This window comes from Calypte anna, chromosome 5A (assembly GCF_003957555.1).
Source record: "Calypte anna isolate BGI_N300 chromosome 5A, bCalAnn1_v1.p, whole genome shotgun sequence".
NCBI lineage: Eukaryota > Metazoa > Chordata > Aves > Apodiformes > Trochilidae > Calypte > Calypte anna.
Genome location: NC_044251.1, coordinates 16,281,486 through 16,297,045, shown reverse-complemented (window position 1 = coordinate 16,297,045; position 15,560 = coordinate 16,281,486). Strand labels below are relative to the sequence as shown.

The 15,560-nt window shown below is 34.4% G+C and overlaps 1 protein-coding gene across 10 annotated transcripts in view; it reads left to right on the top strand.

Moving 5' to 3' along the window:
* HECTD1 (HECT domain E3 ubiquitin protein ligase 1) overlaps positions 1 to 15,560 on the top strand; it is a 62,528-nt gene that overhangs the window by 24,565 nt on the left and 22,403 nt on the right. For 5 of the 10 annotated variants that reach the window (XM_030452743.1, XM_030452738.1, XM_030452742.1 and 2 more), the window contains exons 7-25: positions 155 to 231; positions 331 to 429; positions 762 to 876; positions 1,486 to 1,660; positions 3,095 to 3,233; positions 3,401 to 3,571; positions 4,633 to 4,855; positions 4,944 to 4,988; positions 7,856 to 8,119; positions 8,238 to 8,314; positions 9,665 to 9,799; positions 10,022 to 10,168; positions 10,512 to 10,606; positions 10,980 to 11,085; positions 12,036 to 12,170; positions 12,256 to 12,395; positions 12,935 to 13,258; positions 13,703 to 13,869; positions 14,035 to 14,211. In XM_030452743.1, coding sequence (XP_030308603.1) covers positions 155 to 231; positions 331 to 429; positions 762 to 876; positions 1,486 to 1,660; positions 3,095 to 3,233; positions 3,401 to 3,571; positions 4,633 to 4,855; positions 4,944 to 4,988; positions 7,856 to 8,119; positions 8,238 to 8,314; positions 9,665 to 9,799; positions 10,022 to 10,168; positions 10,512 to 10,606; positions 10,980 to 11,085; positions 12,036 to 12,170; positions 12,256 to 12,395; positions 12,935 to 13,258; positions 13,703 to 13,869; positions 14,035 to 14,211 — 2,811 coding nt within the window. Of the gene's footprint in view, positions 1 to 154; positions 232 to 330; positions 430 to 761; positions 877 to 1,485; positions 1,661 to 3,094; positions 3,234 to 3,400; positions 3,572 to 4,632; positions 4,856 to 4,943; positions 4,989 to 7,855; positions 8,120 to 8,237; positions 8,315 to 9,664; positions 9,800 to 10,021; positions 10,184 to 10,511; positions 10,607 to 10,979; positions 11,086 to 12,035; positions 12,171 to 12,255; positions 12,396 to 12,934; positions 13,259 to 13,702; positions 13,870 to 14,034; positions 14,212 to 15,560 lie in introns of all 10 variants that reach the window. The other 5 variants (XM_030452741.1, XM_030452745.1, XM_030452744.1 and 2 more) reach the window with 2 other exon arrangements.

Genomic DNA, 15,560 nt, shown 5'->3' with positions numbered 1-15,560 from the left:
TCCCTGGAGGCTTACTTTCTTATTAGGAGGCTTGGTTTCCTTACTTTCTGGAGGAGGCATACTTTCTTATTAGGACCTGACACTTATTTAAAGAACATTGAAGTTTCATTTATAATTCCGGGAACTTTAACTTTCTTATTTCATTATCTTTCAGCTTTTGAAGTAAATTTTATGGATGATGTAGGACAAACTCTTTTAAATTGGGCCTCAGCTTTTGGAACTCAAGAAATGGTAAATTATTTTTACGTAGTCTTAAACTTAGGCTATTTATGTAACAACAACAACAAAAAAAAAGATAAAAAGACAAGCTTCTTTTTTCTTATTTAACAGGTAGAATTCCTCTGTGAAAGGGGTGCTGATGTTAACAGAGGTCAGAGGTCATCCTCATTACATTATGCAGCATGTTTTGGAAGACCTCAGGTAGCAAAGGTATGATTTAAACTAATAATGTTAGAAACCCTCACATACTGACTTTTGTCTTGTTCTGTACAAACTGTCTTTGTAGTATGTTTAACATCTGCACTGTCAGATATTTACGTGTTCTTTACAGTGTTTGTCAAAATACAATATTTTTTTTTGTTACAGGGCAGTAATATGAATAAAAGTAGATTTATATTAGCTCTACAGATGTAAAAAGTGCATAATGTGTTAACTTCCCTATACTTTTCTGATTCTTGAAAGCAAAGATATATGAAAAACAAGCTTACCACCTTGGAAGAAGGAATTTTTGTTTTTTCATATTTAAAAATTTTTGTTCTCAGACTCTTTTACGACATGGTGCAAACCCTGATTTGAGAGATGAGGATGGGAAAACCCCTTTAGATAAAGCTCGTGAAAGGGGGCACAGTGAAGTAGTAGCTATTCTTCAGTCTCCAGGTGAGTGCAGCTTTTAGTTCCATACCCTTGCCTGTAGAAGTGCGTATATGTACTGTGTAATTCAATTATTCAAATCTTACTCTATTAGGATTAATTTTTAAAAAATAGAATTTTATGGCCAACCTTCCTTAACCTGCAAAGTACATAAGAAAACCATAGTATTTTGTATGTCTTTATCAAAGAAACAGCTGACTGTGCATGAGCAGTGGCAATGGTCCTGCTTTTTAGCTGTGGAGTAGGACTAAACTGGGATTTTGCTGTGGATTCAGAGGATGTCAGCCCTGGTATCTTCTCTGACACCCTTTCTTTCTCAGTGGGAGAAGTGCACTTCAGCTGTTTGTGAGGCTTTTGTAGCACTCTAGCTACAGGTGGTTTCTGACTTCATATAGGCCTTTTCAAGCATTTGGATCTTCTCTTGTGAGCAGTATTTGGTGGCACTTGTTATGAAGCAGTTCTCTTCATGAAAATTCTTGCACGTTTAAATATTATATTTTTAGGGATGCAGGTACTTAGATGTTCGTAAAGAAAGCTCTTACATTTATTTAAAGGGCTTCTTTGCTTGGTTGTTTTTTGTCATTGAACATTTTTGGGGAAAAAAATATTTTCCAGGGGATTGGATGTGTCCTGTCAACAAAGGAGATGAGAAGAAAAAGAAAGATGCAAACAAAGATGAGGAAGAATGTAATGAACCCAAAGGAGACCCAGAAATGGCACCCATATACTTGAAAAGATTATTGCCTGTGTTTGCACAAACATTTCAACAAACTATGTTGCCTTCAATAAGGTAATAGTTGTGGCAGTCAGTTTCCCTGCATATTTTGAATTTTAAAACATTCTCATAAAAAATCCAAGGTGATTTGTTTGTTGGTTTAGTTTCTTGGTTTGTTGTTTTTTTAAAAGTAAAAATAACATCTAGAAGTGTAAGTAATCCAAGTGACACAAAAATACTTCTGTTTGAGTAGCAGTGGTTCTATTCAGAGCAAGTGGTTTTTAGTTAGTATTTAAGTAGTGTTTTTTCCTTTCTGGAGAAGTGGTGTCTTAAAAAATATGTTTACTTATTCAGAAATGGGAGAAAGAAGTCTACTCTTGACTATAGTATGATGAAAGAACACTGTTTTCATATAGTGCATTGTATAGTCAGTGTATACTGTATATTTGATTACAGACACTATAATGAAAGTACTAATTTAGGAGAGGTAAACTATTGAAGTGGTATCAAGATTCCTTTGAATATCAGAAAGACTGGAAAAAAGCTATTTTTGAAGGTTTTAGAAGACTTCTTGACAGCTTAAGTGTTAATTCACTGGGGAAGATGCTTCTTACTGAGAGAATTAAAAGAAAGTAATATAATTTAATACGTAAAAAGGAATACTGTGGGTGGCAAATGGTTGTGATAAATTGTGTGTGACAATAAACTCTCAGCCTTTTATACTACAAATACATTTTCTTAGTTTCTTGTTTGTTTTCCTAGTGTTTATAGGTACTTTGAGGGTTGAAAATATAAAGTAAAAATGGACTTTAATGGAGAGAGACTCTACATGAGCTGATTATAGGAAGCTTAAACTAGACCATTTTAAATGAAAGAAATAAACTGTATTAACAATCTGTGTGTGATTGTTTGGAGGTTGTGGGAAGAAGTAGTTGGCTCTCTATTTTAAAGTTTTCTTTGTGGATCAGGTAAACCTAACAGTCTGTCATTCTGTGTGATTCTGTGAAATAATGTTTTAAAAGTCTATCAAATAAAAAATTCAGCTTTAACTCTGCAGAAGGGATTGGCTTCCAGATTAATTGTAGTTCTTAATGTGGAAAGCTACATGATCTAATAGCAAGTTTAGACTTTAAAACTATAGGGATCTCAACAAAACACAGGAAGTATTTATTGAAGGCTGGATACCTGGGAGGAAGATCAAGTATGTGATCAAGTGATAGTGATCACTAGGAGTGGATAAAGACAGAGCAGAATAGGCTTACCTAGAGAAGGATTGAGGAGAGAAAAATAAACTAGATCAGTAGGTGAATTACTCTTTGATGTAAATGTAGGGCTTATCAACAGTACCTAGTTTTGGTTCCAAGAATAGGAGCTGAAATTCTTTAAAAATTTGTTTTGTTTTGAATGCATGCATAGATGTGTTGCAAAAGCCGTTTTATCTTGAATTGTTGCTTTGATTACTGCTTGCTTTACCTTTGTAATAATGTTTTTTTTTAATCTCTTTTAAAGGAAAGCAAGTCTTGCCCTCATTAGAAAAATGATACACTTTTGTTCTGAGGCACTGCTGAAAGAGGTTTGTGACTCTGATGCTGGCCACAATTTGCCTACAATACTGGTTGAGATAACAGCTACAGTTCTTGATCAAGAGGTAGGAAGAAAGAGAATACTGTCCTTTGAAACCAGGGCAAAAAAGGGAGTCATGCTTATTGATTCCACATATTTGTTAACAGCTAATCCTTAAAGGTTTATTCATCTGTGACCATGTGTGAATTTCAGCATATAAAGTTATTTCCTTTCCATCCCAATGTATTGCAGGACGATGATGATGGCCATTTGCTAGCCTTGCAAATCATAAGGGATTTGGTGGATAAAGGTGGTGATCTTTTCCTAGACCAGCTGGCTAGACTTGGTGTAATTAGTAAAGTGTCAACTCTGGCAGGGCCTTCATCTGATGATGAAAATGAAGAGGAGTCTAAACCTGAGAAGGTAAGTATGGATATGGAATAGATAGCTGTGTTCCTGTAAAACCAACAATTCAGCTATTATTTTCACTCTTACGAAAATGTCCAAGGTAGTTAGGTTATTAAATTAATGCTTCTTGTACACAACTTGTTGCAATTGTTTTTCTTGTTTTCTGTAATTTCATTTATTGGTAGCACATTCTTATCTGTAGAGTTTTCCTGTTCATACCTGTGGTCAAATTGATTGACACCTCTTTTGGTCCAGTTTTCAAAATTACTCCTAAAAAAATTAATCCTTTCCAAAAAGAGTGCATCTCTTTGGATGTACATGCATCAAAGAATTGAAATTTTAAAAACCATTTTTAGGGAATGTTTTATGTATATAAATATGTAATATAATGTATATATGTAATATGTATATAAATATGTATATAAATACATATTTATATAATTATTTTCTAGACTATTAAAACCTTAAGTGCATATTGAAGTTATTTGCCAGTTTCCATTAGGCATTACAGACCACTCAGATTAACTGAGTGGATAACAGATTGCTCCTGTTATCTATACAGTTAAGCTGTGTAGCTAAGCTTTCAGTGTATAGTTAAGCTTTTTTTACTGTGGGTTTTGGTTTGGTTGTTTTGATTTTTTTGAGGGGTGGGTTTTTCAGTTGGTATTCTTTTAAAAAGTGCTTAGTTCTTAAAAAGCCATCTGAACATGGTCCTGAGCAGTGGGCTCTGGGTGGCTCTACCTGAACAGGGGTTTGGACTGTGTGACCACCAGCCTCAAGTGTTTTGTGATTCTTTTCTCACAATACAAGTATTCAACAGAGGTGGATGTCCCAGTCAGTAATCTGTTGTTATTGTTGAATAGATAAATCTGTATCTGAAAGGAAGCTTCTTCTTCAAAGTATGTTATTCTATTAAAGAATACTTTTAATGATATTTTTTGCTGACAGAAGCAATATAGTTCCTGTAATTCTGGTTTGAGTAATTGTAAAATGTCTGTGGTTTATAAGCTGTTTTGGGAGCTGTTTTGTTTGTTTTGGGTTTTTTGTTTGTGTTATTTAATGCAATTTTATTACAGGAGGATGAGCCACAGGAGGATGCTAAAGAACTGCAACAGGGTAAACCGTATCACTGGAGAGACTGGTCAATCATTAGGGGAAGGGACTGCCTGTATATCTGGAGTGATGCTGCAGCCCTGGAGCTATCTAATGGTAGTAATGGATGGTTCAGATTTATCTTGGATGGAAAACTGGCCACGATGTATTCCAGTGGCAGCCCTGAGGGAGGATCTGATAGTTCAGGTAGTTTCTTTACAATTCAAGTCCAAGTTAAGTTTTGAGACTGTTATGTTTGTTTATATAATTTGATTGGAGCTGTTTTCTTTTGCAGGAATTGGCTTACTAAATAGTAAAGGATGTAAACAGGTGGAAGGTGGTCAGTTAATTGTGATGCTTTTTTTTGTCAGATAGCATGTGACCATAACTTGACTTCCTTGGTGGATTGTGTTAAGTAAACATCTTGCCAGTGAAAGTGTATTAACTTTGTTTTGTTTTGATTCTTCTCCATGCATACTTAATTTTTTCACCCCAGTCATTAAAAGCACTTTGTAGTGGCCGTCCCAGGAAAAGCAGGGTGAAATGGCAGTTTGTTGTTTGCTTCTAGCTAGCAGAATGAAATTGCATGTGTTTGAAGACAAAGTAATGGAAAGTTTCTCATTGAGACTGGGAAACAGATTACAGTGTCTTAATTGTTTGTTGGAGAGAGGATAAGGGAACAGACCTTATGCACTGGCAATGCACAGGTGGATTTAATTTTCTGTACAGAATACAAAGCTTGTTCTGGATGCAGAAATAACCCTCCATGATTGTTTCATCCTTTTTGCAACAGTTCATGCATTTATGAACTAGCAGACATAAAATTTTATGCAGTAACACTGTATTTTCAACAAGCCATAGATTGAAATAACAGAACATATGATTCAGGATAGAAATGGCCTGCCAATGATTTTGCCTATCAGTTTTGTGGAATAAAGATAAGATGTGATACAGTGTGTTTTTACATTTATATAACAGCTGGAAACAACTTGGTTTTTTTGGGGTTTTTTTTTTGGCAGAAAATGCATCCTTGCATTCTTTTCAACAAGGCTAATACCTTAGATAAATATTTTCTGTTCTGAGATTCTTCTTCATCATCTCATATAATTTAAAGAAGATTCGTGAGAACAATTTCTTAAATCCTTTTAGGCCCTTGATGCCAATTCTGCTTTCTTCCTTCCAAGTGATCTGGGTGTGGGGATGGGACTTGACCATTTCTCTAAAGGATCAGATGGGAATGGATCACATAAATTTGGAATTGAGAAAACTATAAAAAAAAAATCAGATTGGGAATTAATGAAGACGTATCTCTTCATGTCAGTCTTTAAAAAAAAAATTGAATGAATCCCACATTTTTGAACAAAATACCTAGCATGGATGTTATGGGAGGGAAGGAGCTAAACTAGGATTAAATCAGCAGTCTTGCATATCTTATTGGTGTCAAATAGATATCTAAGAGTGTTGACATTGCAGTGTAATTCTTTAATCATTAGCTCTAAGTGTGTGCAGCAGCCTCTCTCTTATTTAGGAGACAAGAAACTAGCATTTGTTAACGTCAGTTACAGTTTCTAGAGTATAGTATGGACTCAGATTACTATCTTTAAGTCCTGAACTATACTATATGTTCTGCTTTCCTAAATCATTACTGAATAATCTTGTGGTGTACTTTTTAGTAACTTCACAACTGGCAAGAATATAGAGGGCTGGGTAATGGAATTTGTGTGTATTGCATGATGGAACGCTGGGCCCGGGAGGAGGGGGGAAATACATATGCTATGAACATCTCTGGAAGGTCTGTACTCACCCCTCTCCATGTTAGCTTAATATTTGTTTTGTTTGAATTTTTACAAAAAAATAAAGTTCAATGCAAAAATTGAAATTCAATGGTACTTTTGAAGCTTTACGTGAGTCTCAAAATTTTGTCTAAGGGAACCTGAACTTACTCCTAGCCATGTATAATCATCACGCTGTCAGTGGAATATGCTCTATAATACATTTATTACAATGTAATTATGGAATTTTGGGAAGATTTCATTAGCAGAATTTTAGTTTTGCATATGAATCTTCATAATTAATTTTATAAATCTTCACTCTATGTATCTTAAGCAATAAAGAATTTTATGCCTCGATAATAGATATTTTTGCATAGAAATTACTTAATTTTGTATTACACAACAAGAAAAATGGCAAATAAGAAAAATATAGGGTGCAAGTCATTACAGCAAAAGGAAAACAGCAATTTTACAAATGCATGGACTACCAAAGCTGTATTTATCAAGTCAATATGCTGAGAGATGAGGGTACTTGTTAACTTTGTAATGGAGATGTAATCTTTACATTGAGATTATTGCATTTTTATATGGAATTTTAAAAACAAAAATTATAAACTCATCAAATTTGCTGGAATTATGCTAATATAATGTGCAGCCTTTTAGTTAGTACAATATCAAAGTCTAGCTAAAGCTGAGGTAGTTGGAATAATTTCATACTAGTTTACCAACATATTCCCACACTTGAATTAACATAATGTCACTGTATTGAATAATCTAAATGTTATTTTTTTACTTTCTTTGAGTTGAATGTAGAGATTCTGCAAAGGAGATGAGCAGAAGTTTTAGTATAGCTTAAAAATTTGTGTGTATGTGTCTTAGTGACAATTAATCTGAGCTCAGCACAAATTTACTTTTAACACGTTAATTGTCAGTCTCTGCAAAAGTTCTGTGGATTTTTTCAATGGTTTTATGTGGCTTTGACATCTTTTCTCCATTTGCTTTAAGCCATGAAGTTGATTGCTGTTTTCCTGTTGGAGGATTAATTTAACTTCCTATTTCTAAAAACTTACTTTTGAGAATAGTTCATACTGGCCATAATAAGAAATTATTTTTGCAAGACTAAAATTTCATAATGAGTTTTTTTTTATCTTCCCATTAGAATTATAAAGATGAATTAATACATCTGTCAATATGACCATTCAGAAAGAGTCCCATTGTCTGTCCACTTTGATGCCATCATAGAATAAATCACAGTTGAAGTACAGAAATATATAGTGGGAAGAAATTTAGAACACTTTAAGACCCTTAATTTCAAATATAATTTTGCATTGAATGTGCTGAGTTGTTTTGCTCTTAAAAAATTAAAAAATTGTTTGAGATGTGGTGGACTCAGTTGTTGGAAGGAAAAAAAAATTTTTTTTTTCTTTTTCTATAGAAAGTAGAAGTGAGTTCCTTGAGAAGCTGCAAAGAGCTCGAAGCCAAGTAAAACCATCGACCACAAGCCAGCCAATTTTATCAGCACCAGGGCCAACTAAACTTACTGTGGGAAACTGGTCACTTACCTGTTTGAAAGAAGGAGAAATTGCTATTCACAATTCTGATGGTCAGCAAGCTACAATACTGAAAGAAGATCTACCAGGCTTTGTGTTTGAATCTAACAGAGGAACAAAGCATTCGTTTACAGCTGAAACCTCTTTGGGTAAGTATGTAGGTATGTGTTAAGGACAGGTAGGAGCAAGGGTATATGAGGTAGTTTTTCTGTTTGTTGCTTCTCCACACCTGTGAGAAATTGTGACTTTTCTGAAAATATGTTGTAGGGTCAGAATTTGTGACTGGCTGGACAGGCAAAAGGGGAAGAAAGTTGAAATCCAAACTGGAGAAGACGAAGCAAAAGGTTTGTGAGCATTTGTGAATTTTCTACTTAGAGTTTGAGATTTTTTTATTTTATAACAGGCTTATGGAGTTGTAGTTTCCTATTAAAGGATTAAAATTTCTGGTTTCAACTAAACTGCATTTTATGTTGGGCTTGAAGAGGAAAACTTCACGTGGAACAAAGCACTTCTGCAGGGGCTCTTATCCAGATATCCTTTGTAAACTCTGCTCTTCTAGAGGAAAACAAATCCAGTCCTTCTGATGTATATTTATCTATTTCTGTAGGTTTTTCTTAGGAAAAAGATGTTATGAACAATACTACAGTTTTATGGGAAGTATATGTTACTTATATTCACTACATTCAGATACTAATTTTAGATTACTGGATATTTTGACTGATTGGGGGATGGAAGTGCATAGTCTGTATGGGAAGAATAGTGGTGGTGAAGTAAAATGTGTAAATACTCTTATTTTAGACTTTAAAATTCTTCTTTTTCTCCTCAAAATGAGGGGAAAGAAGAGGAGCTAGGAAGTCAAGTATTAAGATTTTTACAAAACCATAAAATAACTACATTCTGTGGCCAACTGATGCCAAGGGTTCAAGCTAATTGTCAGTCTTGACCTCTCTTGCCGTTTCTGTCAGTGCAGCTGATAGTTTGTGTACCAAAATCTGCAGCATGTAAAGAAACTTACATCTGAGGCAATATGACACTGAATTTCAAGTTAAAATACTGTATGGATGAAGACAGATGGAATGATACAAGGAAGGCAATCTCTTTCATACCTGAGGTTGCACTGCGTAGCTTCAAAGCTTGGGAAACATTATTGTGGGATATGTGATGATAATGAAAAGTAAAGATTATTTCTGAAATTCCTCATAAAGAAAATGTTTTTTAATAATAGTTTGTTTTATAAAATCTGTATCTACTGCGATTCATACTTTGTGGAAAAAAATAATTCTTAGTTTAAGGTCACATGTAGACTTGTATGAATTGGTCTAACAAATGTGAATAGAGCAGTAAGAAACTATATAAAACCCACCTAATCTTGCCTCTAAAATATTATCAGATCCATGATACAATTCTAAAGAAAAAGATTAACAGATTAAGAGTCCTGTATTTTCTCCATCCTCTGCTCTAACTTAGTATATGATGATAACTTAGTTTCTGTAAGTTTCATTAAGATTCTGTGTATTTCTATTTATTTCTCCTTTCACAACCTTCGCATTTCATGATGTACAATTGGTTTCAGTTCTTTTCTGTATCTGTTAGGGACTCCTTTAAGAAGGATGACCCAAGTTTCTAATTCCCTGGAGAACAGTTAGTCTTATGACAGCAAGGTATGCCCTCTGCTTATCAAAATCCATTTGCAGGTACGCACTATGGCAAGAGATTTGTATGATGATCATTTTAAAGCTGTTGAAAGCATGCCCCGAGGAGTAGTTGTAACACTCAGGAATATAGCAACGCAGTTAGAGTCTGCATGGGAACTTCATACCAACAGACAGGTACGTATACCTCCTTTAATTTGTAATGTATGGTGTCAGTGGACACCACATGCTAATGTTCAGACTAGTCTGTCATGAAGTTGCAGTATGTCTGTCTGAAATGTGGGGGGTTCAAAATTTGTGTAACTGCTAGTTACATACTTCACTCGATGTCATTTTTCAAATGAAGGAAATGGAAAAACTGTTACCTTATTTCACTAGAATTGTCTTTTTGTCTTCCAGTGTATTGAAGGAGAAAATACTTGGAGAGATTTAATGAAGACTGCTCTGGAAAACTTAATTGTACTGTTGAAGGATGAGAATACTATTTCTCCATACGAAATGTGCAGTAGTGGCTTAGTTCAATCGTTACTTACAGTTTTAAATAATGTGAGTTTACAGAACGTAAGTCTTTGAAGAAAAACTTTCTTAAAAAAAAAAAGTACAGTTGTGCTTTAATTCAAAACATCTATTATAAATGCAGATTTTACCATCTCCAGTTTCTGGTCTACACATTGAACATATGCTACCACAGTAGATGACTTTAGTTCAAATAAGGCATTAAAATCTTTTTTATATCTACACTGGTCAGTTTTATTGGATGATGTAATTTAGCTTGTCACATATAGATTTTAAATAGACAATTCAGTAAGACTAAACAGATATTTTTGCCAGTATAAAGATTGAATGTATTGCTTTCTATTAGAAGTAATGTGTATTTTTTTCCTCTTAGAATGTCGATTTAGATGTGAAACAAGACTGTAGTCAACTGGTAGAGAGAATAAATGTTTTCAAAACAGCATTCAGTGAAAATGAAGATGATGAAAGGTAAAAACAAAACTGAATCAAAAAAATCTTTGGATATGTGAAACAGTATGTTTAAAGTAATTTAAAGACAGAGGAAATGTTCTTTTTGTTTACATTTGACTTTCTCTGGAGTAGAAAATTGCTATTTAAGTAGCACCTGCAATTGAAATATAGCAATCGAAAATTTTGCTGAGCTACTTTTATCTGTACATGTGTTGACAAATACAAAGGTTACCTGTTCATCACTGTGCAGGTTACTATTTTTCTCACTGTGCTGTAATCATGTCACTAGAACAGATGATAGCACAATGAGATATTTGCTACATTCTCTGAGATGCCATGGAATTTTTTTCTTGATGTTGTGTGGTGACATAGTAAATTTTCATTTTTTCAGTCGTCCAGCAGTTGCATTAATTCGGAAGTTGATAGCAGTGTTAGAATCTATTGAACGTCTACCTCTCCACTTGTATGATACACCAGGATCTACGTATAATCTTCAGGTAATATGCAGTGATAACAATGTATCACAGTGAGTGATGCCAACGAAATCTTTTGTGATTTTCAGGACAAGTTGCACACATTAAGTCTGTGTGAAGCATGTTATTTTAAAGGTGGATAGAATTAAGACAAGAACAAGTTATATTCTTTTGCACTGAAACTAAATGTTTGGGGTTTTCTCTGCTGTTGCTTTTACAGTGTAAAGTCAAAGTAAATTTAGATTGAAGAGATCACGTTTTCATTCTTTTGCCTTCAAGTATTGTTGTCATATAAAGAGAATATGTATGTATCCTTACTGCTTGAATTGGCATTTTGTTGAGGACAATTGTAAGACATTTTTATTTGTGATGACTAGGGATGGATTAATGTAATGATTAAAAGAAGTCCCCTCTACATCTGTGTGCTCATTTGGTAATACAAGACACCTGCAAGATCAGCAGCTTCTTATGAAGGAAATCTGTGATATGGCTAAAAATATTATTTGGTTTTGTTCAGGTTGTGTGAACTCTTTTTAAATTTTATTTTAAAGTGCACTTCAGGATTTTGCAGTGTGTGAATATTTCTGTTTTGATGTAAAACTATTAGAAAATAATTGCAGAAGGTTACAAATACACTGCTGCTATTGAATATATTGAAAAAGCACTTTCAGTTTTTATATTGTAGTTGCTAGTCTACAGTTTGGAAATAAAAGCTATGAAAGGACAAGAAGAGTGGGAAAATACTAGCTTGATGAATGCATGATTGACTTAAACATTGAATGTCACATGGAAGAATTGTTAACTGGAATTATTGGAGTACCTGAAGTGCTGAATTTTAATATTGTTAGCTGAAGATTTGCAACAAAAACGCTTAATACACCACTAAAACTGTTGTAGTGAAATACATGTGCTTTTCTTAATATCATAAAACCTAAACAGAAAAGCCTTATATTAACGTTTAGCTGCTCTTTCAGATATTAACAAGGCGCTTGAGGTTTCGTTTGGAACGTGCCTCAGGGGAGACGTCTTTGATAGATCGAACTGGTCGAATGCTGAAGATGGAGCCACTGGCAACTGTTGAATCTCTAGAACAATATCTCCTGAAAATGGTGAGCAACCTGCCACACACACAGTTCACAAGGAATGGTTGCATTCTGCATCTCTGCTACTTGATTTCTTTTCATGCATTTATAGGTAGCAAAGCAGTGGTACGACTTCGACAGGGCTTCGTTTGTTTTTGTACGAAAACTACGTGAAGGCCAAACATTTGTATTTAGACATCAACATGATTTTGATGAAAATGGAATTATTTACTGGATTGGGACAAATGCAAAGTAAGTTGCTTCAAAGCTAAATATTTTGAAGGCTGACACAGTAAACCGTGATCCATACGGCGGAATGGGGAGAGAGAGAATAACAAAATTAAATCAGTTATAATTTTTTAGGAGTTGGAGGTATCTTTGCTTTTACTGTTGATTAATGGAGTTGCGTTTATTTTTGCTATATTTTATATAATAGAAAAATATTAATTGTGAAGTCTTATTTAAGAATTTGCTTGCCTACGCAAGAAGTGAAGGAAAAGGGAAGTTGGTTTTGGGTTCTTTTCTGGTTTTGTTTGTTTGTTTGTTTTCTGTGGTTTCGTTTTGTTTGGTGTGGGGATTTCTTGTTGGTGGGTTTTTTGTGTGCACGTTACTGCTTTTTTAAAACGTTGTAGTATAGTGATGTTTGGAACATCTGTAAAGTTGTCTAATTATGTAAAACTAGTTGTTTGCTTTGTAGTAAACTCAGCTGCAGTGTACAATTCACAGTAGAGGTGAGACGTTTTTCTTTAATTAAGTAGTGATTGAACAGTGCATTTCTCTTTTTAATATAGAACTGCATATGAGTGGGTAAATCCAGCAGCCTATGGGTTAGTAGTGGTTACGTCTTCAGAAGGAAGAAATCTGCCTTACGGCCGTTTAGAAGACATCCTGAGCCGTGACAGTTCAGCTCTCAATTGTCACACTAACGATGATAAGAATGCTTGGTTTGCCATAGATCTTGGCCTTTGGGTTGTACCATCAGCTTACACCTTACGCCATGCTCGAGGCTATGGACGATCTGCTCTCAGAAATTGGGTTTTCCAGGTATCTAAGGATGGACAAAACTGGACCACTTTGTATACTCATGTTGATGACTGTAGTCTCAATGAACCAGGGTATGTCTGTGTGTTTTATCACTTTTTTATGAAACTGAGTTCAGTTTTATAATGTATGTGGCTCTAGGCTAATAGAATGTGTAGTGTCAGTGTGATGATGAAACTCTATAGATATAGTAAGTGATCTAAATTATCAAGGATAGGCTGAAAAACAAGCAATAAGCTCTACATGTGGTTCACATAATAGCATTTGTGTTTACCAATATAAATTTTACATTTGATTTTTTTTTTTTTTTTTTTTTTTTTTTTTTTGGAGAAAACAGTAACACCACCACTCATCAGTTTGTTCCTAATGTTAATAGGGTTTTTTATATCTTATATCCTTGTCAGTTTTCTGATTGATCCGTACATGATCAGCATTATCATTTTGTTTGCTTTGATAATAAGGTTTTTTGCTTTTGCTTTTTTCTTTTGGCCTCTCCCCCCCTTCTAATAAATTTAAAGGTCTACAGCAACATGGCCCTTAGATCCTCCAAAAGATGAGAAACAAGGTTGGAGACATGTTAGAATAAAACAGATGGGAAAGAATGCCAGTGGGCAAACACACTACCTCTCCCTGTCTGGATTTGAACTTTATGGCACTGTGAATGGAGTATGTGAAGATCAACTGGGTAAGGAAAAGAATGTGTTCAGCTTATTTGTTCTCTTAAAATGGTAATGAATAATCAATAGTGGGAAAAAAAATTCTGCAGTGGAACTTGTTTAGAAACTTAAGTTAAAAATTACTCCCTATTCAATACTTTTAAGTTTTTAATTTCAATTTACCTATCTTGTAGGGAAAGCTGCTAAAGAAGCTGAAGCAAATCTGCGAAGGCAGCGACGTTTAGTCCGTTCTCAGGTGTTGAAATATATGGTTCCAGGAGCTCGTGTGATCAGAGGTATTGATTGGAAATGGAGAGATCAGGATGGGAGCCCCCAGGGGGAAGGCACTGTTACAGGAGAATTGCATAACGGTGAGCACAAATTCCCTGAGTCTGTTAATGTCTGTAGCATGAATGGGTAGCACTGAAGTATTTACTTTGTAGTGTCTTGAGGTTGGTAAAATTTTAAATATTTTGGGGAGGAGGAACCCAAATACTACAACTGCTGGGGTCCATTTGTGAAATTCCATTTTTTTAATGCATGAAAAAAAAAATCTTGCTGTAAATGAAACTTTTGTAGAGCTTTGCTTAATTAAAATACCAAATTGTTATTTAGACATCTGTTATAAGGAAGAAAAAAACATATCAAGATGGTTGGTACAAACTGATTAATTAATCTTTGGGCCTGCAAAATCTATAATTACCTTCTTCATTTCTTCTAGCTTAGCATTTGCAATATTTTTCTTGACTTTTATTACATCCTGTACCTTTCCTACCTTGCTAGCTTCATTGGGATCAAGTTATATTCTTAAAAGAATAGAAAGTAATTAACTTATCAAGCAAAATAAAAATCTGCAAAAGCCAGGGAAGTCAGTGCTCAGGAAGGTAAGGTGTTGAAGATGCTTCAGAAGAGGTGATGATCTTGTCAGCTGGTTATGCTTCTTTCTACTTTTTCTTGTCTCTCCTCCTATTTTGGGGTATATAAGACTTGCCTTATTTCTGAAGCATCTTCAGCCACTCTTAGGCTCATTCTTAGCCAGATGTTAAAATTTCTTTTAGTTTGTTGAGTTAATAGCTCTCAAAAATGGAGAAAATTCCAAAGTACAGTATCTTAAAGTGTTTTGAAATCTTTGAATCTTACTTAAGCCACTGAGTATAGTCTTCAGGGTAGTCTTCCATCATCTGTATATTGTTCTTGTCAGATGCAACAGTATCCATAGCTACTCTCTCACTTTGAAGACTTTAGGTATTAATGGTGAGTAGTATTCTATGGAATCAGTTCCTATGTTCCAGTAAAAATTTCCCATTTAAGCACATGGTGATGCCAAATAATACAAAATTTTTATTGGCAGACTCTTATTCCTGCTACACTTGTCTTTCAAACAGAATTTTGAAAATAGTATGTAATTGACTTTTTTGTCATTCTTCACAAATTTGGGCAAGTCTTGAGTTGTTTGAGGGAGCAGTAAGTCTATAAACATAATACGTTAGAAAATTAGGCACATATAAAACTGTTTGTGATTAGTATTTTAGGAAAAGAACTATGCAAAATAAGAACAGTTATTTAGTTATGCCTTTACAAGTTACCCGGTTAAGATACTCATAAAGGGGAGAAATGATAGTTTAACTACAGCGTGGACCTTTTTGTATGATAAGAAAGGCAAGTAAACTGTAGAAAGAAAAATTGGACTTGCTTCACAGCTTTTACCCTTCAAAAGTTC